Source organism: Coturnix japonica, chromosome 2 (genome assembly GCF_001577835.2).
Source record: "Coturnix japonica isolate 7356 chromosome 2, Coturnix japonica 2.1, whole genome shotgun sequence".
Lineage (NCBI taxonomy): Eukaryota > Metazoa > Chordata > Aves > Galliformes > Phasianidae > Coturnix > Coturnix japonica.
Window position 1 is genome coordinate 115,031,551 of NC_029517.1, and position 23,816 is coordinate 115,055,366.

General features: G+C 39.7%; 1 protein-coding gene across 2 annotated transcripts in view; it reads left to right on the plus strand.

The window, feature by feature from the left end:
* The window catches only part of CPQ (carboxypeptidase Q), a 146,129-nt gene that overhangs the window by 34,490 nt on the left and 87,823 nt on the right, over nucleotides 1-23,816 (plus strand). For both annotated transcript variants that reach the window (XR_004306273.1, XM_015856153.2), the window contains exon 4: nucleotides 13,521-13,728. Coding sequence is in view for 1 of the 2 variants with exons in the window: in XM_015856153.2 (XP_015711639.1) it covers nucleotides 13,521-13,728 (208 nt within the window). In the remaining variant the exon portion in view is untranslated. The remainder of the gene's footprint in view (nucleotides 1-13,520; nucleotides 13,729-23,816) is intronic.

The window sequence follows — 23,816 nt, forward strand, 5'->3', positions numbered from 1 at the left end:
GTTCTATCACTGTCCACTCTCATAAACAGCCATTCCCCCTCCTGTTTATATGCTCTCTTCAAGTATTGGAAGGATCAGGTAGGATTAGTTAGACTTGTTTGTATAATGGCACTAGAGATTTTTGGCACATAAATTTTGACTAGTGTTCTTAGGAAGTCACAGTCAATACTTCCATGGTTATTGTTTAGAATTATTTTCTAAATAGATCCTGATGTTGATAGCCAACAGTAACACTGGGCTCTTGCCTGTAGAAGTAATGTTTTTTGCCTCCTAAGTGTAGCAATTACAATTACTCTAATCCTTTTCTCTATCTTTGGTTTTCCCTTCAAATCCAATCAGTTACCTGAGCCTCTCTCCTTGTGTCCATCTTGTTGCATCAAATACTAATTCTTTAATCTTCCTGCAGGGTAAGGATAAGTGGTCAAGATCCTTCCCCATCTGGTTTAATAAATGAGGAGTGCCAACTCCTGTCTCTGCTCTGCCAGTGATGCCAGCTTTGATTACTTGCCTCTTGCCTTCTCCTTCAGACACCTTATACTTTCTCATGCTGTTTCTATGCTTAGGAGGATGGTGCAAAGCTGTAACTTTGCTGTCTTTCAACTTTTACTTTTTAAACTGACCTTTGCCTTGGCATAACAGATCATACCCACATGTCATTGCCTGGGTAGGTGAATGGGGTCTGTGACTTCTACTAAACTGTTTCACCAGTACCTTGTTTTTCTACTCAATCTCAGCAGTAGTTCTGCATTGGCTGTCTAATGTGGATATTGCAAATACTCCGTGAAATGTTGAGTTCCTGGTTTGTTTGTTTTTTTAATCTACTATGATTTACTATTTTTATATAGACTTCATTACATTAGTGCACTAATGACTACGAAGTCAAAATATACCTCAAGAAAAGGAATTGAAATCATTGTACCATTTAGCTCTGGCAAATCCAGACTGATTCTAGACATTTGTGCGCAGGGCAACAAATGATACTGATGATGAGAGACAGTAATCACAGGAATTGATTACAAACAGGGATTGTGAGGTTCCATTCATCACTCTGCCTTTGTGTTCCCCTGGGATCCTGAGCAGCTCACTGCTATTTCTCTTCATGTTTAAAAACATTTAAACATTTAAAAACAGAAGTAGTATTTTTGGAACACCAATGTAGTGTCATTTGTGCCGTCTGCTGAAAAGAGACATCATTAGAAGTTGATTCTTCTAAACTGTAATCAGGTTAACAATAATAGATTATGATGTAATTTGCCTGTACCAAAACCAGTAGTAGTTGTATTGGGTGGCTACGTCTGATGAATAATCTACTATATAACCATTGCTTTTTGTTTTTCAATAAGATGATGGGAGGTGATTGTCCCTCTGGGAGGTGATTGTCCCTCTCTACTCTGCTCTTGTGAGGCCCCATCTGGAGTACTGTGTCCAGGTGTGGAGCCCTCAGTACAAAAAAGACATGGAGATTCTGGAAAGGGTCCAGAGGAGGGCCATGAAGATGATCAGGGGGCTGGAGAACCTCCCCTATGAGGACAGGCTGAGGGAGTTGGGTTTGTTCAGCCTGGAGCAGAGAAGGTTGCGGGGTGACCTCATTGCAGCCTTTCAATACCTGAAGGGAACTTACTCCCAGGAGGGGAGTAAACTCTTCGAAAGGGCTGACAATAGCAGGACAAGGGGAAATGGTTTTAAGTTAAAAGAAGGAAGATTTAGGTTGGATGTTAGGGGGAAGTTCTTTACTAGGAGAGTGGTTAGGTCCTGGAATAGGCTGCCCAGGGAGGTTGTGGATGCCCCGTCCTTGGAGGTGTTCAAGACCAGGTTGGATGGGGCCCTGGGCAACCTGATCTAGTAAATGTGTATGTTTGGTGGCCCTGCCAGGCAGGGGGGTTGGAACTACATGATCCTTGAGGTCCCTTCCAGCCCGGGTCATTCTGTGACTCTGTGATTCTGTGATTCTGTGATTCTATGTGTGTGATTGTTAACATCTGCTGGATGGAGAATACAGGTTGCCATAGCAGAGATCTCTGGAAGGATCTGGCCAGAGTTGAATGACAGAGAATACTTTGCATTATATTGAAATATCACGTTTTTGAATGTAAATATTTAAAAACTATTGGTTGATTGTAGCTGAGAGGATTTGGATTTTGAGTTTAATTCAGTAGCAACTCACCAAGAGATTCCTGAAGCTTCTGGAAACAGCATGAAGGAGCTGGAATTTTGTTGAAGTGCGAGGCTTTCCTTGGTAACAGATCATTATCATCAAGGAGAACATTTAGGGTAGAAATTAGGTCTTGGCATTGAAATGTGATTGTGGCAGAGGTCTGAGGTTTGGAAGAAGAATGCTCACAGGAGGGATGTAAGGAAGGCTTTAAAAGTTGTGCTATAGCCTATGTATTGCTTGTTCTTTTTCAGGGTGTAGACCATGGTATTTCTTTGAGGAGGGTCTGTGTCACTCTCTTCCTACAGTCTCCAAATAAGAAAACAACAACTTTCAGAGCTTGCAATTTCAGGCTTTGAGAAGGCTGCAGTTGATCCTGGGGAAGCATGGGAGAGCCAGAAAGAATTTGAAGGGACCAGACAGCTTGAGTATACACTTCATATCTCCAGAGAGGGTGCTAAGTTTGTGCTTGAGCAGGGAATAAGCACTGTCCAGATGCTGCCAGCACTTGGAATCTAATATCCTGGTCTGCTGAGTTCAGCTGAGAGATCATCGGAGACTGTATGTAACTCCACAAAACTATTTGTCTTTTTTTTTTTTTTTTTCGGGTTTGGTTTTTTTTTTTTTCGGTTTTAAAAATTTCTTTACTTAGTTTGTAATGTTGAAAATTAAGGAAAACAGAAGTTGCATGCTGCAGTACCAGAGAGAATTCTGATATTTCAGTGTTGCCAAAAATGTGATGTGAATAGGCATACCCATGAGGAAACTTAGCAGAGCTACTTAGAATAATAAGTGCAGCTGCAATTTGTGATTTTAGAAACATAAATGTTTTTCAGTACCTAAAATTAGGCTTCAAGCATATGATACTTTGTATGGTACTTCTCAGCAACACTCAGTGATGGATTCTTTAACCCTTTCCCATATAGAACAGTTAGGGGGAAGTTCTTTACTAGGAGAGTAGTGAGGTCCTGGAACAGGCTGCCCAGGGAGGTTGTGGATGCCCTGTTCCTGGAGGTGTTCAAGGCCAGGTTGGACGGGGCCCTGGGCAACCTGATCTAGTAAATGTGTATGTTTGGTGGCCCTGCCAGGCAGGGGGGTTGGAACTACATGATCCTTGAGGTCCCTTCCAACCCAGGTCATTCTATGATTCTATGATCTTAGTCCTCTGATGGATAAGGTGGCAGAATCCAGGCAAGTGGGAAAAGATGACAGATAACTGAAGATCACTGTTGCACTGTTGTAATGTTCCTAAATCCAATTCACTTTCTCTACCACTCTTTTGCTGTGTGTGCTTCTGTCTCTTCATTAAGGTCCAAAAGCGTGTGTGATTTTAAGTTTACTTAGGGACTGTGAAATTCATGGTTATTGTTGTACCTTCCTACCAAAGCTTCCAGCCTGCTAATTTTATCAAAAAAACATTTTCCTCAGCAACACGGATAAACTAATAAATAGGAAAGAAAATTGCATCGTTTCAGGCAGTCTTTCTTCCAACAGAGACTCTGGTAGACACTTCTAATTGGATTCTAAAGCAAGCCATAAAAAGTAAAAGCAGGATGGAGAGTAATCTTTCCTCTCCCTTTCAGCAGATGATGAAAGCATCTCCACAATTAAATGGAAAGAGAAGATATCTTCAAACAATAAGCAAAATAGTGTGAATAAGTAGAATATATTGCAGAGCATGATAAACTTGGTGTCAAAAACAAAACAGAAAGAAAGGAAGTATTGCCATTTGACAGCCATTTCTTTTTTCCGTTTGAGGAAGGAAAATGACTTGAGTTCTTAAGATTGAACCATCTTATTGAGAATCCCCTACATTCATTTTCTTGTGGCTGCTACTTACAAAGACATCAGCAGCACAGAAGTCAGTCAGTTGTTCTCCTCAGCGTGGTTTGCACTGGAGAGATTTTGTTCATCTCCACACACTTCATTTACCAGTCATAGCACTAATTGCAGGGAGAGGAGCTGTTCAGAGGAAATACAGACCTGCTGGGAGATTTTCAGTTTCATCTGATTTAGATTACGAAGCTCATGGGAGAATGTGACACAGGCAACAAACACAACCAGGGAAAGAGTGCTCGTGCTTGGCATGATTTTTTGCCATGCTGTTCAATATTTAGTCCTAATTTTGAGGAGACTGTAACATTGCAGTAAGCTTTAAAAATATGTTCTGTTGCTAAAAGGTACCTTTCTGTGGATGGCAAATTTGAGACCGAAAAATTCAGGCTGTATCTGACTCTGAGATGACAGGCAGACTTGTCAAGTGTTTTGAAAATAAAAACATACTGTTTCAGCGGAGAATGAATTTTGTCAGGTTAGTGTACACTACTAGATAATGTAACCCACATGCTCAAAACTATGCATTTCATTTCCCATTTCATGAATATCGTTGTCTAATGTGTGAACCGCATGGGCAAATATAAAGATCAGGTGATGCTAAAATAGCTGCTTTCTTGTGGAGCTACTGAAATCTCTTACTGTAGGGGAAAAATAGGTGATATCCTGTCTGTGTTTCTTTTTTTTTACTAAAATAATTTTTATTTTTTTGCCCTCAGCTGTTTTTTTGTTGTTGTTTTTTTCACTCGAACACAGAATGTATTGAATTTTATTCCTTGTTAATTAGAACATTGAATAGGTGTTTGGCACTCTATAGAAATGAAATCTGTTGGAGTAGGGAAAGCATTTGTGTAGTGAAGATGTATCAGAGATTCAGTTTTCTTCAGAAAATAAAGAGGCTTAATGAGTGTCTTATGGCAGCTTTTGGTTTCTTTTGGTTTGCTCACTGCTTGAGGCTACATCCAGTCAGGTCCTTTGCTCTTTCTTCTCATATCTTTTACCCCCCTTCAATTAGTCAGTTCTTAAAGATTGCTTTTCACTTTTTTGTTTTCTTTCTTTCTTATTTTTTATTTTTTGTAATTAATGATCGTGGAAACTCTACTGATTTTCTGTGAAAACCCATCAGCAGCAAAAAAGATCACTAGATTTTTCTATTTCCTCTGCTTCACTCCTGGCACTTAATTCCAAGTTATCTATGATGATGGTATTCAAGTTATCCTGTCTAGTTTTTCACTGTTAAGAGTTCTCTGCTTTTGCCCATCTAAATGGTAGCCTTTGATGCTCAGATGCTCTTCTTTCTCCTGCTGTTTTCAGGGCCGTGTTCCCCCTCTGTCATTCACATTCATATCTGGTGGGGTTTTCTGGACTTCCCTTGCATCCCTGCTGACCTTTAAGCCTTACTTTATAAACTCCAAAAGTACATCTCCATGAGGCCTTGTGTTGCAGCACCAGCAGCGGAGAGAACCTAGTCCTAAATATATTTCCTTTTAAGACAGGCTTGAGTTTCAGACTTCTTGTGGAGGCCAGTGCCCGGAGAGTGTACTGCTCTGAAGGGTGTGGGGTGTAGAGGAGGACAGAAGAAAAGCTCCATCCACCCCCTCTTTTTTGGGTTTGAAACTCCCTTGGCTCCTCTCTGTTTTCCTCTTCAATTACCTGATAGAAAGGAAGAATTTTCTTGGTGAGTGAGACCAAGATTGGTATCCTCCTTTCCTACCCTTTTTGCTCAGCTCACTGAAAGCTGTTTCCTGTGTGCTAGCCTTTACCACCATCACCTCTCTGAAGGGTGAGGAGCCTGCCCTTCCCATGCCCTTGGATTCCACTCTGGAGGGAGGTAAAGCTCCATTGTCACTTTGTGTATATATGCTTGAGAACAAGACACCATCACCTGCTCTGTTTCTGTCTGCAGTGAAGCAGAGACTTAGACACACTGATGTGGTAATTGGTCCTTTCCTGAAAGCTGTAATGCCACTTCACACCTGTTTGTGGATGAGCATTTTAACACGAGTATTTGTTACTGATAATAATGAATGTTGTTAAGTGGAGAAGGTATGAGCGCCGGAAAAGTATTCTGGACAGCTGGCCGGCTACAGTTTGCTTATGTATTGCTGGCCCTGTGACTCCTCTTACGTTCTCTGCTTTCCAAATAAAGAAAATATGTTTCCTTTTGTGTTTGGATTTATTTACATCCTTCCTGTAGGTATAAAATACAACATCTGTCCTGTGTACTCACTAGATTCTGGTGATTGTGAGGTCACCAAAGATATAAATACGAATTCTGCTCAAGGCTGAGAAGCCAGGAGTTCAACAGAGAAAAAAATATTAAAAAGAATCCCTGAAGCCAGAAGTCTTGCAGCTGCTGGCAATTAGGATTGTCACTGGTGTTCCCTCCAGGAGCCCTCTACTAGCATGCCTATGGTAATGTGCAGCAAGCAGCTGTGGTCCCACAAGACAGGGATATTAACACAGCAGGAAGGGGGTTGGTTGTTCTTGTTGAACACAAGAAGGCCAAACAGGTGTGTGGCTTAAATGGTTCCCTCAAGGTATTGCCAGCTGCTGGAGAATCTGCCTAATGCCTGCAGGATGCAGAAAGTGTCCTACAGCAGTAGAGCAGCTGATAACAAGTTTCCATACTGAAGTCTGGGAAGGCTGGTGCAGGCTGTTCCTCTTTCCCACCAGCCATACAGTCCTGGGATGGAACTCACTGGATTTGCTCTATTTAATCATTTTATCATCAACAGTTGCTTTCTGCTTCTTGCTTGACAAGGCATATCCAATCCATGCTATTTTTTAAAAAAACTCATGTGGTTGTCATGGAATTCCCTCAGCGCGTGTCATACTGAATATTACAGTGGAATACAAACATACACATTAGTCGTGTTCCGTAGCTCAGCAGATACCTAATTATGTCAAAGCTATTATGCTTATTTGGTAAAGCCTAATTTTAATGAATGCCTAGCACTGATTAGATGCAGTTTTCCAAATGCTGATTGAAATGGAGTCCATGTGGTTACAGAGTGATGCTGTAGCATTTTTCAAAAGGAGTTTTCTTTGGTAAGACCAAATGTCTCTGGAGTCTCTTGTACACTCTGTTAGACTTGCAGCAGATGCTACACCAATTAAAGGTCGGTACAAGTAATCTGGAAGAGACTGCTTAACTAGTTTGCCTGACAGCAGGCAGCTATATTATCTTCTATAATTGTACAAGGTTATACTTTTGCTTCATAGTTCCTTAGAATTTTCTGTGTATTCATGTTTTGTTTTCAATTTAACAGCCTTGCAATTATTTCAACTTGCTGTAAATCAAGAAATGAAATCCTACAAAAGCCAACATAAAAAGCAAATAAAGCGAGAGAATCTTGGGACAAATGATGACAAACAAAAAATTAGGCTGAATTTATTTCCTTTATATTTTGCCAAGTGACTGTAAATGGGTAGTAGTCTCAATTTTCTTTTTAAAGACATAATTCTCCTGAGAAGATTATCAGCACTTTTCACATTTTGACTTATTCTGATATGGATTAGGACATCTTGGCCTCTCTATCCAGATAACAATGGGAATGTTGAACTGATGTTCACAGTGTATAAGCGTTCCCAAGAACAAGTTTTGATTTGTAAGGACTGTGCTGCTGTGCGTGTCTCCTGTGGTGCTGGAAAAGGCAATGTGCTCAAGTGGAGTTTAGCCTTTATTGTTCTGCTACTGATGAGAAGGATACTGTGGTGAGGCAGCCATAATTAGCTGTCCTCCATAGGTAAACCAGGAGACTGAGATGTAAAGATTTCCCTTTTTTCTTTTTTGCTACAGAATCACTGTAGCATCTTCTGTAACACCACAACTTTAAAATGTAAAGCTTTGTTTGTGAGGGGGGAGCAGGAGTATGAGAAGAATGCGGTCTAGTTACTCTTCAACCATATTGCTTCTCAACATCTTTATCAGCACAAACAGTGAGATTGAGTATACCCTGAGCAAGTCTGGAGATTACACTAAGCTGAGTGGTGCAGTTGATGCTACAGGAGCGTACACCATCCAGAGGTACCTGGACAAGTTTTAAAAGTGGGTCCACATGAATCTAAAGAGATTCTACTCTGCCCTGGTCAGGCCTCAACTGGTGTAATATATACTACTGGTGTTGGGACCCCAGCACAGGAAAGATGTGGAGCTGTTGGAGCTGGTCCAGAGGAGGCCACAAGAATGATAAGAGGGCTGGAGCACCTCTCCTATGAAGAAGGGTTGAGAGAGCTGGGTTTACTCAGCCTAGGAGAAGAGCAGGCTCTGAGGAGACCTCATAGCACTTTTACAGGTGGGAAACAGACTTTTTACATGGTCTGATAGTGATTGGATGAGGGGAAATGGTTTTAATCTAAAAGAGAGGAAATAAAAAGAGAGGAAATCTAGGTTAGATACTGGGAGGAAATTTTTTACTCAGAGGATGCTGAGGTGCTGGTACAGTCTACCCAGAGAGGATCTGGATGCCCCATCCCTAGAGGTGTTCAAGGACAGGTTGCATGCTGTCTGATCTGGTGGGTGGCAGGGTAATTGGAACCAGGTGATCTTTAAGGTCCCTTTCAACCCAAGCCAGTCTATGATTCTTTGATTTTATTACTGAGTTAAGGCTTTGATCACACTTTGGTTAAGCTAGAGATTAATACAGTTGTAGCTCAAGTCAAGAAAGTATTTTAGGGTGTAAGTCATGGTTAGTGTAATGAATTTGGCCTGGATCCTGAAGAAAATATGTTATCATGTGTGTAGCTGGAGTTTCACAATGCATTAATGTAAGGGGATAAACTGAGGTTACTTGGGCAACCTAGATTTTGTATTTCCCAACCCAGGTTTAGGGTGAGGAATTGCGCACTGGAGTGTGTGTATACACGTGATGGCTGAAGGAGATACTAAGAAATTCTCTTTTTTCCTTCTTTTTTTTTTTTTTTTTTCCTTTAGAATCATGTTACAGTTATTGTAATACCATGCTCACTTGTACCTTTAGGATACTGTTAAATTTGCCTGAGGCTTCAACCTGAGATGCTTTTTCTATTAGAGCATCCAGTTTAGCTTGGAGCACTGTTTCTTATTTGTCCTTCGGCATTTTAGCTTACCATGGAGATAAGGGTTGGTAGTCTAAGAATGAAGTAATGAATCATGTAAGGTCAGCTAACACAGTAAAAATAGTTAGAACTGATCTGACACCAGCTACCCATCCCTTCATCAACAGTCTTTAGTGACTCCGCATTTGATTGCTTTACTTTGAAGACAGACTAATTAACTAACAGCCTCTTGACTGTTTTTACCCTTCCTTTGCACTTCTCTGTAAGATGCAAGCCACATTTTTTTTTCATACTTGTTATTTGACATGCACTTTTAAGAGAGAATATTTTATTTGTTGGAGCCTCTACTGCTGTTTTTCATACTGTGCTACTCCTTAAATTCCATTAAATTCACATTCCAAGATATGAAATCTATGTGTTTATTAGAAGCAAAACCCAAAAGCCTTATTTATCTGAATCTTGTCAAAAATTGAATAGGAATGACAAGACTAAACAATGATGAGTTTTTATTAACATTAATAGATTTGTAAAGAAATGTTCTTAAGCAGCTGTAAAAAAATTGTTTAAATATGGATGTAAGGTAGTCCTATAGAACTAAAATCTAAAGAACAGGCACTTTTGTTAGAAAATAAAAGATATAAAGACTCTACCCCCTCTCAATTACTGAACACCAGACTGGGGTATTGGAATATGGGTGTGTCAAATGTGACATGGTGTTATTACCCTTAAGATTTTGATGGATGACATCATTTTCAAGACTGTATTGTTCTGAAGCTCCAGAAGCTGACGTTACCCCCAGGCATGAGGAAGAAGCACTGAAGGTTCCTGGCCTCCAAGAAGAAGCCTGACCAGCAAGTCAAGGGAGGTGACTGTGCCCTTCTACTCTGCTCTCATGAGACCTCACTTGGAAAACTGCATCCAGTTCTGGGGCCTCCAACATAGGAGGAACATGGAGCTGCTGGAGCAGGTCAAGAGGAGGATTGCAAAGGTGAACAGAGGCCTGGAGCACCTCCCCTACGAGGACAGGCTGGATGAGGCTGTGAGCAGCCTGGAGTAGAGGGAAGTGTCCCTGCCTACAGCAGGGGGCTGGAGCTACATGATCTTAAAGGTCCTTTCCAACCCAAACCATTTTATGATTGTGAGAAGAACAAGTATTGCAAAGACCAGCCAGCTTGGCTTTTGAGCTGAGTCTCTGTGATACTTCCTTTTGTTTTTGAGGAGCAAAGAGTGGAAGGTGCAAGTTTTCTATTTTCTCTGCATAAAAGGGACTTAATTTACAGTGCTTAGCATTTAAGTATCCTCTTTGACACTTTATTACACAATTTCTTATGTAGATACACTGAACACATATGTATTGCATACACGTAAACTTTAATCAGGTATAACTCAATATTCTCAGTGTCTGCCATGGGTATTTCCTAGTATTAGTCTGTGAGTTAGCCTTGTAGCTCTAGGAATACACAATATGTTGGTGCTGCACTGAGCCTCACAGTGGTAACTCTTGGAGTTCTTTTCTGCTTGCCAGTCACTTGGGCAGTCATCATTTCCTTGGAATCCTGATATCAGCTGAACAGTGGCTGACTATCTGCCCATGGCAAAATGTCATGATTGGGTACTTTTAGTGTAGTAATCTTGGTAAAGAAATAACTTGAGCATAAAAAAGACAAGTTTTCCAGGTGTCTTCTGGGTTTTATTTTGGTTCTGGCTAGTTAAGCACAGTACCTGTAAATGGTCATTCATTTCAGGTGTGTTAGCATGCATGCATCTCACTACATTGTCAGGAGCCTTATTCACAGTTACAGTGGAGTGCTGGGACTGAGCATCCAAAAGAAATGTGATTGCTACCTACACAGGAGAAACAAATATGATTTTAGGGATTTCTTTTGTTGAACATCTGGGAAGTAATAAGAGGAATGGAATCAATACAAGTGGTGATAAAACCTGAATTATCGCTGCTCAGCAGTTGCACAGCATGTTAGTACTAAGCCATAATCTCACCAGAAGATGCAGGTGAATGGGCTCATTTAACTGTTTGTTTCTGCACAGCTGTTGAAATGTAAGGTTTTTTGGACCATTAATATGTGAAATGATCGTACTGTTGGTAGTTTGGGTTTCTTTCAGTCTACTGTTTATGTTTTTTGGAAGGTCTCCTGGTTAGCATTCTGACTATATCTCCAAACACTGCACACTGAACATGTGCAGCAAATTCTTGGAGTAGTTTAAAAATTGGGGTTGAGGGACTGTTATGGGGAAAAGGGAAAGAAAAGATCTGTAAGATCTGAAGGTGTAAAACTATGTGAGTAGGGCTTGGCAAGGGCTCTACGGCACAAGGATTCTGCCTGCCTGGGATTTCTCTGGAGTTTGGGGAAGCTCTGTTGTTTCAACTATTGCCACCTAATGAATGGATCCGACGACACTCTGAAGCAGATCCTAATAGATGCTTCACTACGCTAATTTGACTTTGTGGAAGCTCTGTAAATGACTTTTAGTATTTATTTTCAATTAAATGCTTTAATGTATCTAGTCTGCTAGTTGTGTTATGGACTATGGTACATCTTGCTGCTGAGATGAGAGGGATTTACTCTTAAAGAACGGGAACTGTATAGTCTCTCCTATTTTATCTAATCTGTATCCCTAGAAAGTGGATCTCTCCACACATCTTCAGGAATATCTGAAATGTATTTTTCCATGTTAGAAGACTTAAAAAACCACAGATTTATTGTTTAAATATGTATAAATATGTGTTCAATGCTATAAGTAGGCATATGGGTGAAGATTTCATGTCTAGGATGTAGCCCTGGGCAAGCATCTATGGATGTCTCTGATGGAGAGAACGCAGACTGGATAGTTTCAGAGGTACGTGCTAACCTCAGTCATTCTGTGATTAATACCTATGTGGATAATGTAATAGCTAGCTATTACATGTGTTACTTGTGTGAGGAATGTCTGTAATCTGTCCTCAAAGCTTCAGTTTCAGCCCTTCTTTATAGGGTAACATGTAGGTTAAAAAAAAAAAGGCTTAGTTTTCTTTTTAGAGATTTCTTTTGGAAACTTCCTTCACAGGTATTTCACTGTCATTAAAGTCATTATTTAGTAACTGAGATAAGTACTATATTCATGAGTATTGAGGAAACTTTTACACAACTGAGAAATTTATGTATATTGGAGATGCCTCTCCTGGGCAGTGTCTGAAACATAAGAATTATGAAGTAAACCTGAAATGAAGGGAGAAAAATCTGGTGGGAGATGTACCAATATTATTTCAGCATAAAACCTCAGTGCAGAAGATGGCCAGTACTAAAGAGCATCTCATGCAGAGTTTTGCGCTAGTATTTCAGTGTGCAGTTCTAAGCTTACTTTGGGATGTAGGGCATGTAGTTGAATAACGGTCAGTTTCCTATTGTTACTGTGAAATCAGAACGGTTCTGAGGTGTTCATTGAGTCTGTCCTCATCAAAGTCTCTGAAGCAAGGAGCAATGTTGCTTCCACTTAATGAATGGGAAACGAAGGAAAGGACTGTTTAAATATCAGGAGTATTTTCAGACTTGGGCATACATCTATTTCCCAGTTTCTCTTTTTTTCTGCATGTAGTTTTTCTGCACATCTGATCCAAAGATCCCAACCACAGCACCAGAGAATGTCCATTAACTTTTAGCAGACTGTGATGCCAGATGTGGAGTCACCTCAGGTAGCACAGAAGGAGCTTCTGGAAGGGGAGTATGTGTTGTACATAGTAGTGAAACATCTGTAGCTTTCTGGGAGAAAACACAGTGTTATACTGGAAGAACTATGGCTACCTACTGCTATCTTAGTGAAAGAAAATGTATAACTGTAAGATTAATGCATTTTTATTATTTTTGTATGATTTCTTTTTAATTTCATCTCCATGTTTCCTTAAACGAACTGAAGCAATTAGTGGTGTATATTTTTCTTCATTTTTTGTGTTTTGTCTAAAATGTACTGCTTCTAAGAAGAATTTTATTTCATCAGCAGGTGGTGGCTGAAGTCTCAAGTGCACCGAGAATAAGTAAATGTGTACTTTATGGTTTCACTGTCTTTCTGAAGTCACTCCTATTAGTGCTCTTCAAAGTAGGTGTCATTTTGACAGCCACTCTGATGTTAAAATAGGTGAGGCAGTGAATATTATTTTGGTTATTTGCCACAGGAAAAAAAATGCACTTACTGACTTTTCATTGTTTTTCTTCCTGATGAAGCAGCAAAATGTGGTATCGGAGGATTTACTACTGTAATGTCAAAGCACCTGAATTGTGCTGACACAGAATAACTTCACAGGAATGATGACAGTCAGATATACTGATAAGTATAAAACCGCTTGAGGTATTTTCTAGAAAAGATTTACTCCAACATAACTGATATATTCCTTTTCACAGTGTGCTGGGGATGGCAGTGGAAGTGTTCTTTCTAATAATTCTGTAACAGTGATAATAGCTTACATGCTAAGTTGTTAACACTCTTTTATTTTTCTTTCCTGTAGCCCACATACTGGCTGGCAGGACTATCAGTCTGGTATACCCCAGATTCCCACTGCTTGCATCTCTGTGGAAGATGCTGAAATGATGTCACGGATGTCTTTCCGAGGCACTAAGATTGTTGTGTACCTGAAGATGGGGGCCAGGACCTATCCAGACTCTACTTCTTTTAACACAGTGGCAGAAATAGTCGGAAGCAAATACCCAGAGCAGGTGAGTGAGAATATACAAAAATAAACTCATTTTGCTCTCAAAAATGTGAAGAAAACCCCAAGGAACATCCATTCATAAGATATCCTTCAAATGAGTATCTCTTGATCGCTTGTTTGTCCTCATTTTGGACTTGTTGGCATTTTGTTGTTTGTCAGGTAGCAGGATTGAAACCACTTGGCTTATTTATAATCATAGAATCACAGAATGGCCTGGGTTGAAAGGGACCACAGTGATCTGCCAGTTTCAACCCCCCTGCTATGGGCAGAGTTGCCAACCACCAGACAGGGCTGCCCACAGCCACATCCAGCCTGGCTTTGCATGTACTTGATGTGCTATTTTACAAGACTATAAGCATTGCTGTATTGTAAGAACAGGGAATTCAACCATATTGTGCACAATTTAACATCTTTGTTTCCATGGCTTAAGGCTCGCGTTAAGTAGTGCCATCTGCACAGATATCATATCATCTATGCGAGCCAAGGTGAAATCCTAGCACTGCAATAGTACAATTATTATTTTAAATATTAAGTTAAAGTTATGGTTATCAGAAGGATTTGTGCTTGGAATTTGCTTATTTATCTATTAGTAATCTACAAGCAGTTTCATCATCCACCCAATAAAGCATGTCCTGCTGACTGGAAATAAAATTGTTTTCTTGAGATTTCCTTAACTTTGAAAATGAATATAGGATGTCAGATCATCTTTTTTTCACTTTTATTTTATTTTACTTTCTACATTTAGCTGAAATTGTGTGTGTGTTAGACAGGAGGAATGAACCATCTACACTAAGAAGGATCTGCAATCATTGTTTGAACACGGGTTGATCCGAAATTGCTGATTTCAGTTTCAAGACATTCTTGTTTCTTTTTTCTTCCAAGTTCTTAGCCAAAAATCATACGAACTACATTTGTAGAGCTGGAGGACGTATGCCTACTATGAGGTCTTCTGTGTCAGCTTACAACACAGATTGAATTTTCTGCCAGTATTTTTTGTCATGAAAATGTTGATGCAACCTTACTTGCAGCAGCAGTAGGAGTTGCTGCTCAAGTACATCTACCGAGCCATGGTTGCTTTCTAAACATTGTAGTCTTCTGACTTCAGTGGATAATCTGGCCATAGTTATAAAATTTCATCTGATCCAAGATAGAAGTTCCATAGCTTTGGCTTTCAATGTCTCAAAATCCTCAGTATTAACACAAATATGCAATTTCAGAAGCTTGATCACTGGGCAAGGAGTTAAGTGATGACAGTTGTGGCTGATTGCTTTACATACCGTCAGCTGTGAGTTTAGGTTCATAAAATATGCACTGAGTTAAAGACAGTGCCCAGATTTATAAAACAATGTAAGTACATGTCATCCAAAGAGGCTGTAATGTGCTAATCAGCTAATATGCTACCTTTCCTGAGTTACGTTTGGTGGATTTCAATATTGTGGCATTTCAACCTGGATTATAAAATGTCCAAATGTAACCCTCAAGTATGCTTTCAAATGCTCTTTGCTATCCTGCTCTGTGTCTTTAAGTAATGAAATGGATTGTGATCTCTTCTTACCCCAAAAAGCTCAGGTTTTTGAAATGCTGGATAAAGACTTATTTACAAACCCCCTGCTGATGTTAATGGGAGTGGTAGTGTACAAACTTTGAAAAAGTAACCAAGAAACAGAAAAATAAAACAAGTGAATGTTTAGGTTTTTTAGTGCTCAGTTCCTGGAAGCCTAATAGATGCTTCACTACGCTAATTTGACTTTGTTATCCAGAAAAACAATCTAACTATTCAGGCAAAAAAATACATTGCAGACCCAAATTCTTGCAATGCCTTTTTTGCCAAAGTGTTTGGAAATGCATTCCTTGTCCAGTGGAAGAGAAAGGTGCTGTTTCCCAGGGACCAAAATTACAATTTGAGGTTTGAAATGAAAGAAATGCAAATCTGGATGTCTGAACTCTGGGAAAGAAACCAGCAGTGGGTGGTATAGCTATGACAAAGGTCTAAAGCTATACAGTTCAAATTAGGCTGGAGTCTGTGAAACATAACCAATCACAGATATTGCAGTTATAATTCTAAGTTAAAAGCTGGAACAGAATTGAATGTGAGGGTCATGGTGGAATACAGATGAAGTCTGGTGAGCAGTGACACAGTTCTGGAAATAACTATGTTAGGAATGCCTGTATTTGTTGGTGTATTTACTGGGATTTAATATACTGCTTGGTTTATAGGTCATTCTTTCATTCCTCCTCTGAGATTTTAGCATGTTTGTTAAAAGTAGGCACCAAGACTGAAACCATAATTGTTTAAAAATTCTATCTGTTGCAAGCAGTGTTTATTATTATTCTTTGACCACTGACCACTCTTGCAGTATGTCAGTTCAGAGCTTCCTTTTTAAGTCATTTTTTTCCATGTGGATTTTGTGTGTCTGTGTGTGTGTATTCAGGCATGTAGCAATGAAGGAGGAAAAACAAAAAGAAGTAAAATTAAAAGTAGTTGAAACACTTCTGGCATGTTTTCCTACAAGTGCTTTGTTTTCTTTTTTTGTGAGGAGTGTTTGATGTCATGATATTTGATAGAGTTGTTGAACTTGCCAACCTTTGAGCCCAACCTAGTTAGGCTCCCATGCAAAACTTTAATACGTTTGCATTTCTGAATCACTTAAAGCAATGCAAGAAGTATAATTACTGCTTTGTGAAGCATGAAGCTCATGCATGAATCTTCAAAAACAGGTGTTGAAACTGGGTGCCCCCAATAACAGTTGTTTGAACAGTTAAACCAGTGATATCTCTTCTGTTTGGGTATGTCCTTTTGATTTGGCCAGACAGGAGCAGTGAACAAATGCTTTGACATCAGTTGTTCCAAGTAAGATAAATGTTCTTTGAAACCTACCTTATGTTGCAACTTTGCATTACTAAGTTTTTAAGTGGGGTGGAGAAAATCCGAACAGTAAAGGTAAATGCGCCTTATTGCAGTGCCAGTATAGTCCAGTGTGTCCCTGTTCTGTTTTCTCTTGTGTTACTCCTTCTAAGCCAGGGAGGTGCAGCTCTCCCATACAGCATCCTTGCTGATATCACAGTGGAGATGACTGCATGTTCTGAGCAGACACACCCAGAAACATCCAGCATCATCACGATCACTCCTCAGGTGCTCGCTTAGTTCCTGCTGAAGCCCAGATCTCTTTAAAGGAGGTGAGTCTGTGCCCACAAGATAACGAATTCAAGATCAAGCTTTTCTACATATAAGTAGGTTGGAAGTAGTGGGACCAAACATGCTATGACTCGATGCCCTGGCAACCTTCCTGAGCTTGGAATCACATTCCCACGGTGCTTAGGACAGCAGGAGAGTGGAAAACCTGTGGGCTGTGGGGCTTAACATATTTCAGCCCATATGACACCTGGCAGTTGAGCCACAGAGTTTGTGAAATGAAAAAAATATGGCATCAGAACTTGCTGAGTTCCAGGCTATTGCAGAGTAGAGATATTTGCAGTCAGTTCCTGACTTTTGTTCTGGGGAAGGAGTTTTTGAAGCATGTTGTTGAACCTGGGATGATACTGTTAGCATCCTTTTGTACTGCGTTGTGTACTGGTGAGTTGTTTTATATAGAATGTGTAAACTGACACCGGAGACTGACTGACTGAGAAATTCACAACTTAACTAATGTGGTTTTCATTTGATATTCAGGCAGAGCTGGCAGTAAAACATGTTTGTCTTTTCATTGTAATACAGATGTAGCACGATTGGTCTTAAAGTGCAGAAGCAACCATTCCCATCTCTGGGGAAACACTATGTATAGTGACTGTTTCTTGCTAATCTGGTTTCAATGTACCTAATGTGCCAAACACGGAACTGCAAAGTATTTGATTAACTGCAAAGGTATCAAAGCGGATAAAGATGTAATTCTTCTGTAATCCTGACTTTCAGTATCTTTCTGTACTGCATATTTCTTGGTGTACAGTGCTGTTTTACTTACTTTACACTTAATAAGTGATGGGAAAACAGTTTCCTAAGTGCCTTACAAAGTGCATACATTTAATGATCACTCATTATTCTGTGATCTAGCATAAATACTGTAGAGCACAAAGAGAGAGGCTTATAAGTGGCTTTTGTAGAATCCTGAATAGCTGTTCCAGGAATTCACTCTACGCTGCTTTTTTGCCTCCTGTTTTTATGGAGTGCCATATCTACAAAAAGTACCATTCGAAAAGTGACTGTTTTGAACACCGCGGGCATAAGAGACCATTAAATAATGTGCTGTAGCTCTGAGCCAAGTTTGGATGGCACTTTGAAAGTAGCTGTCCTGGGAGTGACCTGAGAAACAGATGCAAAGGTAATAGATTGTGAAGTTCTTTACCAGTCTGTGATTGATGTAACAGAATCTGTTCTACAAAGGAAAAGGCAGCTTATTTGCTTCTACGTTCTTCTTCCCTTCCCCATTTCAAAAATTATCCCTCTCTTGGAATTTGTGATACTGGGCAAAACTCCAGGGAACAAGAGAACATAAAAATGTCCAGGCTTCTGAGTCTGCTAGGCATTCATGCACATAAGGAAAGAAATAATTTGTAGACCCCCTCCTCCTCCTGCAAAAAAAAAAGCATTGGGGGAAAAAAAAGGGCTTCTCAGAAGATGTGTAATACTCAGTACAATGTTGTTTTATGGCCTGGCATCAGTTCTACATATGTTAACAAAATGTCTATCCATTAGCCCTTTGATGTGGCTTCCAGATATCCCTATGTTCAAACTAAACCATGCATACAATGGAGTTTTGAGCAGAGATGTTTTAAGAGCCTGGTGCCATCACATTATGGCTCCATTAGCACATTTGCTCCATGTGGATTGTTTTGCTGTTCATTTCAAAATGTTGGAGGGTTTCTAAGTGCCTTTTGTGATGTTGTCTTGTGTGACAGCAAGCTGATGCTTGTCACAGCTACTCTCAGAACTGAGGAGATGTTTATGGAGATTGGGTTTTCCAGAGTGCCAGCCCATTACTTCATAGTCACAGACTGATGGGAAAGAAAGAGGAAGAGAAAGGTTATTATTTCTTTCAGCAAAAATGGACCCCAACATTTCAAAGAAAATGAAGTATTTCCTAACAATGCCAGTGTTTTTTCTTCATTCTCTCTCTTGTTTCTTTTTCATCCAGTGTACTTGTCTGTGTGTACATTATTATTGGTAGGACTTTGCGTTATTACTTGGAGGATTGTTTTTATGATGTGCCTTGTGGGAGTCAGGGTCCCGCCATAGTTTGTTCTTAAACAAAGGTCTTGTCATGATAAAAACCCGTCAAATTAATATGAAACCAATACGGAGGAAAACTTTTCTTTTAACTTGACAATTTTGTTGGTTTTTGTTATTTTTTTCTTTTCAGTCTGCAAACTGAATTTTCAGTCCAAAGTGCACACTGCATTTTGTGGTGTGCAGAGCTTGGCAATTCTTCTAAAACTTGAACTGCTCATTAAAAACCCAAGAGCCGACTGAAAGCATTTAATTCTTCTGGGGGAGAACTTGGCAGTGGATTCCTTAAGATTCTGAGTGACCAGTGAGTTCTCAAGAAGGCTTTATTTTTGTTCGTTTGCTTTTTGTTTTTGGTAAATCTCAATATCTGTGTATGCAACAAACACATCTTATAGGTGATTTGTATGTATGCACTGGGCAACGGTCAAAAAGCACTGTACTACATTGATGGAGTCTGAAATATCAGTGGAATGAGTGCACTCTTATGGAAGAAAGATTCAAAACAGCTTTGAAAAAATATGATACTTCTGATAGTTTTTCTGAAAGATATCAGTTTAGGTGCACTAGTGTAACATGATGTTTGTAATATTCAGATGGTATCAAAATGATAAGACTATATCTATAAATGGGCAACTGAGAACAGGCAAAGGGCTTGCTCAGCCATTTCTGCTGATCACTGAGAGGTCTTCGGGTCCTGTGTCTCTCAGCTTGATAGAAGAGTAGAAGCAAGGGATGAACTCCATGGGGTGCAAGCAAGGCAGCAGATCTTTACAAGGATTCTTCTCTTGCCAACTGAAGCACGGGAGCTGCCAGTGTGTATGAGCCAGTGGTGTGAATTGTCAGCTTTACATGCCTTCCCTGCCTGCTGTCCAGTGGGAGCTGCACCTCTTTCAAGTGGGGTGATTCAACCCGCCGTCAAGCAACTGGTTGTGTTTTAGGTTACTGAAGTGCCAGGCTAACAGTGACCAGAGATGAGGACTGTGATCTTCTGAATGCTGAGTTTTAGCTACTTTTCTTGCTAAACTGAGCCTGGTATTTGTGATGGTAGAAATGACAGTGGAACAGTTTGCTGGTGAATTTATCTAAGCACACAGTTTTGTAGTCCTTTTGATGATACCAGTATAAGCAGATACGCTGTAATATTTTTTCTTCCTACTCATTCCTTTGTCTGTACTCCCACACAGTAGTTTGAAGAATTACAGTGGGATTTTATTTCAGTAATAATTTACAAATACACACAGGGTTTACAGAATGATTGTGGAAGCATTTTTTTTTTTTTTCCACATTGAAAAAGATATCTTCTAAAATGATACCGGATCCTTCTTGCATTTTAATACACAAGAGTATCTAAAGGGTAGTTCTTGGTTTGGCAGATGTAGTGGTTGCCTGAAGCATGAAGTAAGAAACCACAATATTGAGGAAGAAGGAGAGAAGAAACTGTATTCCGCTTTTCATTCTGAATAAGTAGGTGCCAGAAATGCTACTGCCAGGTATCAAGGATTAGTGCTAAACCATCTGTTCACTAAGGTAGAAGTCAAATAGCTGTAGTAACACACTTCTATTTGTTAGGGGCAGACTATATGTTAGACCTTGTACAAAAGAAGAACTACCAAGAGAGTTTGTGAGTTTGCAGTCCAGGAGATGAATGCAGTGTGAAAAAAAATAATAGATATTTTCATGCAAGTTTAATGGAAAATGGCATGTCTGTGAGCATTGTGGGTTGAATGTAGAGATCTGTTTGGTACAGGTTCAGAGATTCCAACAAATAAGACCAATGTGGAGAAAGATTTGATTAGTAGAGTAGAAGGGGAACTAAGAGGAGTGAAATCTAAAACATGAAAACTGAAGCTGAGTGAAAGGGGAAAAGTACTTGGCTTGGTCAGTCACACTGAAACATAGACAGAAAGAGTAGAGGTGTTGTGGCAAGAAGCTTGTGGTCGTAGCAACAGAGCAACAATTATTCAAATATATAGCAGTTAGTAGATTTGATGGTCAGAAAGATGGTTTTCTTGAGAAACACTGAACCAGCAGCAAAAATGTGGGTAGACTCCACTTATTGTGAATTCACTTGTTACGATTTCACACTTAGCGCTTCTGCTTGGAGGACAAGATGTGGAGAGAGTTGGTAAAAATGGTGGGGCTTACAACAGTTGCTGTGGCTTTTAAGACAGTTATGCTCTGTTCCTTGGCTTGCCTCACTAGTATATTCTTCAAAACTTTGATATCATTATGCCATTCATTCCTGTTGCTTTATTCCATTGTTAATACAGTTTTTATACATTTTCATCAGCCTAAAAAGAGTCTTTTAGTCTTCTAGGACCTTAAGGGCCTTGCTGTTTTTCATTTAAACTTCATTGTAAATTGTAGTCACAATGATTCAAAAGCATTTATTGTGATTTGGCAAAGAAAAATAAATTGTAAAGCACATGTTTACCAGAAAGGTTTGTTTAAAATGATTGTTAATAAAATGTTATTCCTGCTTGGATGCACCTATGAGTGCTGAGAGAACAGGCAGGTGTCAATGCAAGGCTGCTCTTGATAATCCTTAATTGGTCATGGTAGTTGGGAGAAGTGCCTGAAGGCTGGAGAGAAGCCATTGTCACTTGTATATTCAAGAAGGGCAAGGAGGACTCAGGTAGCTATAGGCTGGTCAACCTTGCCTTGATCCCAAGGAATGTGGTAGATAGAACAGCTCACCTGGAGAAACAGTTCCAGTCATGTGAAGTGCAAGGGAATGATCAGGCGTATTCAGCATGAGTTCACTGAGGGAAACTCATGCTTGACTGATCCGATAAGTTCCTGTTGTTTAATGACTAACCTCATGGATGAGAGGAGTGCAGTGAATATTCATTAAAGCCTTTGGCACTGTACCAACGTGATCCCAGTAGAGGGAAGCTGTTGCTATATGGACTGGATGGACAGTGAGGTGGATTGAATAGCTGGACCTGCAGGGTGATGGTGATCAGCAGACAGTGATGCAATGTCTAGTTGAAGAACTATAACTAGTGTAGAACTTCAGGTTTCAATACTGGGTCCAGTCCTATTCAATACCTTCATTCAAGATCTGGACAGTGGGGCAGAATGCACCTTCAGCATGTTTTCTGGTGATACAGAACTGGGTGAAGTGACAAATACACCAGAGGGCTGTGCTGCCATCCAGAGGGACCTTGACAGGCTGGAGAAATGGGCTGACAGGAACCTCATGAAGTTCAGCAAGGAGATGTGCAAAGCCCTGCAGCTGGGGAGAAACAGTCCCAGGCAACAGCACCTGCATATCATCTTATGCATATTATATATTTAGCGGAAATATTGATATTTAAAAGTTTATGTGTAGCATACAAATTCTGTGAGTTCCTTTTCTTTATATTACACTTTTTAGTTGAAGTTGAATAGGAAAGAAAAACAAAGGGCCTGTTAAAGGACCTTTAACAGAACATTTACTTTGCACTGCAGGTTCTTTAAGTATTCTCCTTTATATGCACTGAAAAAATATGTTTCTCACAATCTGCATTTGCTTTCCCCTTGGTTTTTATTCTGTCATTAATTCCATAGACTTGGTTTACAGATTTGAACAAAAGAAAAACTGAAATGGTTACTCTTCTGGTAGTTACAAAGTCCTTCGACATCTGATTTCCATTTCAGTGTTGGAATTTACAACCACATTTGTGAAATATTAGTCTCAAGAACAGTGTATAATGGCCCGATATACACTGCTTAACTCCCACCCCCTAGCCCATATCTCATTTCATCTAATCATACATAAATGGTCATATACGGGGTGGAGAATGGAATGATATCGTGATGTAAGTTGAAACAACATTCTGTGAACTATACTGCTGTAGAAATTGCACCAAATCAGTGTTTTCCCTCAACTGTTGGTACTCAAGTAGAAGTGGGATTTTCCTTAGCTCAGCAGGGAAGGATGTTAATGCTGTCTCAGTACTTCTGTATTATTTAAAAATCTGGGCTTTATTTTTTATCTGTTTGCCTGGTCTAATGATCATTGGGCTTAGTTTGTGCTTTTACTGATGTCAGTGGGACAAAGATCCTTTACTTGTGCCAAGTTTAATGTATTGCTTGTGGGAGAAGTTGTTTCATGAAATAATATTCCTTCATTCTTATGGAATTTGTTGCTGTAAGCTATAAATATGAGCTATAGTTACAGAACACCTTCTTCTGTGATGTGCTGCTCAGCAAAGAAGAGCATGTCCTACCGTTCCAAATGGGAAACGTCTGTCACACAGCTTCTTGCCAACAGTGATTATTGAGCTCTAAAATGTGATGTCCTCACTCTTTTTTCCTCTTTCAAATCATATGGAAGAGGACTTGAGATAATGGTTATTCTTTTTGAAGGAAAGAGAAAACACAGTCTTGAACTGTTGACAGTTACGTTCCTCTCTGTCTTACAAGAAGATAGTACAGCTTGCGCTCTGCTTGTATGATTTTCTTTCTTGGCATTGCAAACCTGAGATTTAAGTATCTTGGATCTCTGTTCTTTGCTTTTGCCTGATGTCCACTGACTTCAGTTTATATGCTGAAGTGCTGCAGGGATGTACTCACTTAACTGGAATTAATGCTCAGCTGATGGTACATTTGAACCATCTCTTAACACATTCTGCAAGTTGTTCAGCAAGTCTTTCTGGAAGTCTGCAGCTGTTACACTGTGCATATAAATAGTCTGTAGTTAATAAGCCTATTTATAGCAAGCACAAGTCTGAAGATTAGTTTTCTTTGGTTTTTTTTTTTCCTCATTCATTAGAGTTTCCAACCTTCAAATAAGTTAGACAAGATGATTGGATTGTACTCTTACCACCAAGTGTGGTGCATTGACTTTTTCATTGATTAATTTGTCATTTAATTTAAAATTGCCT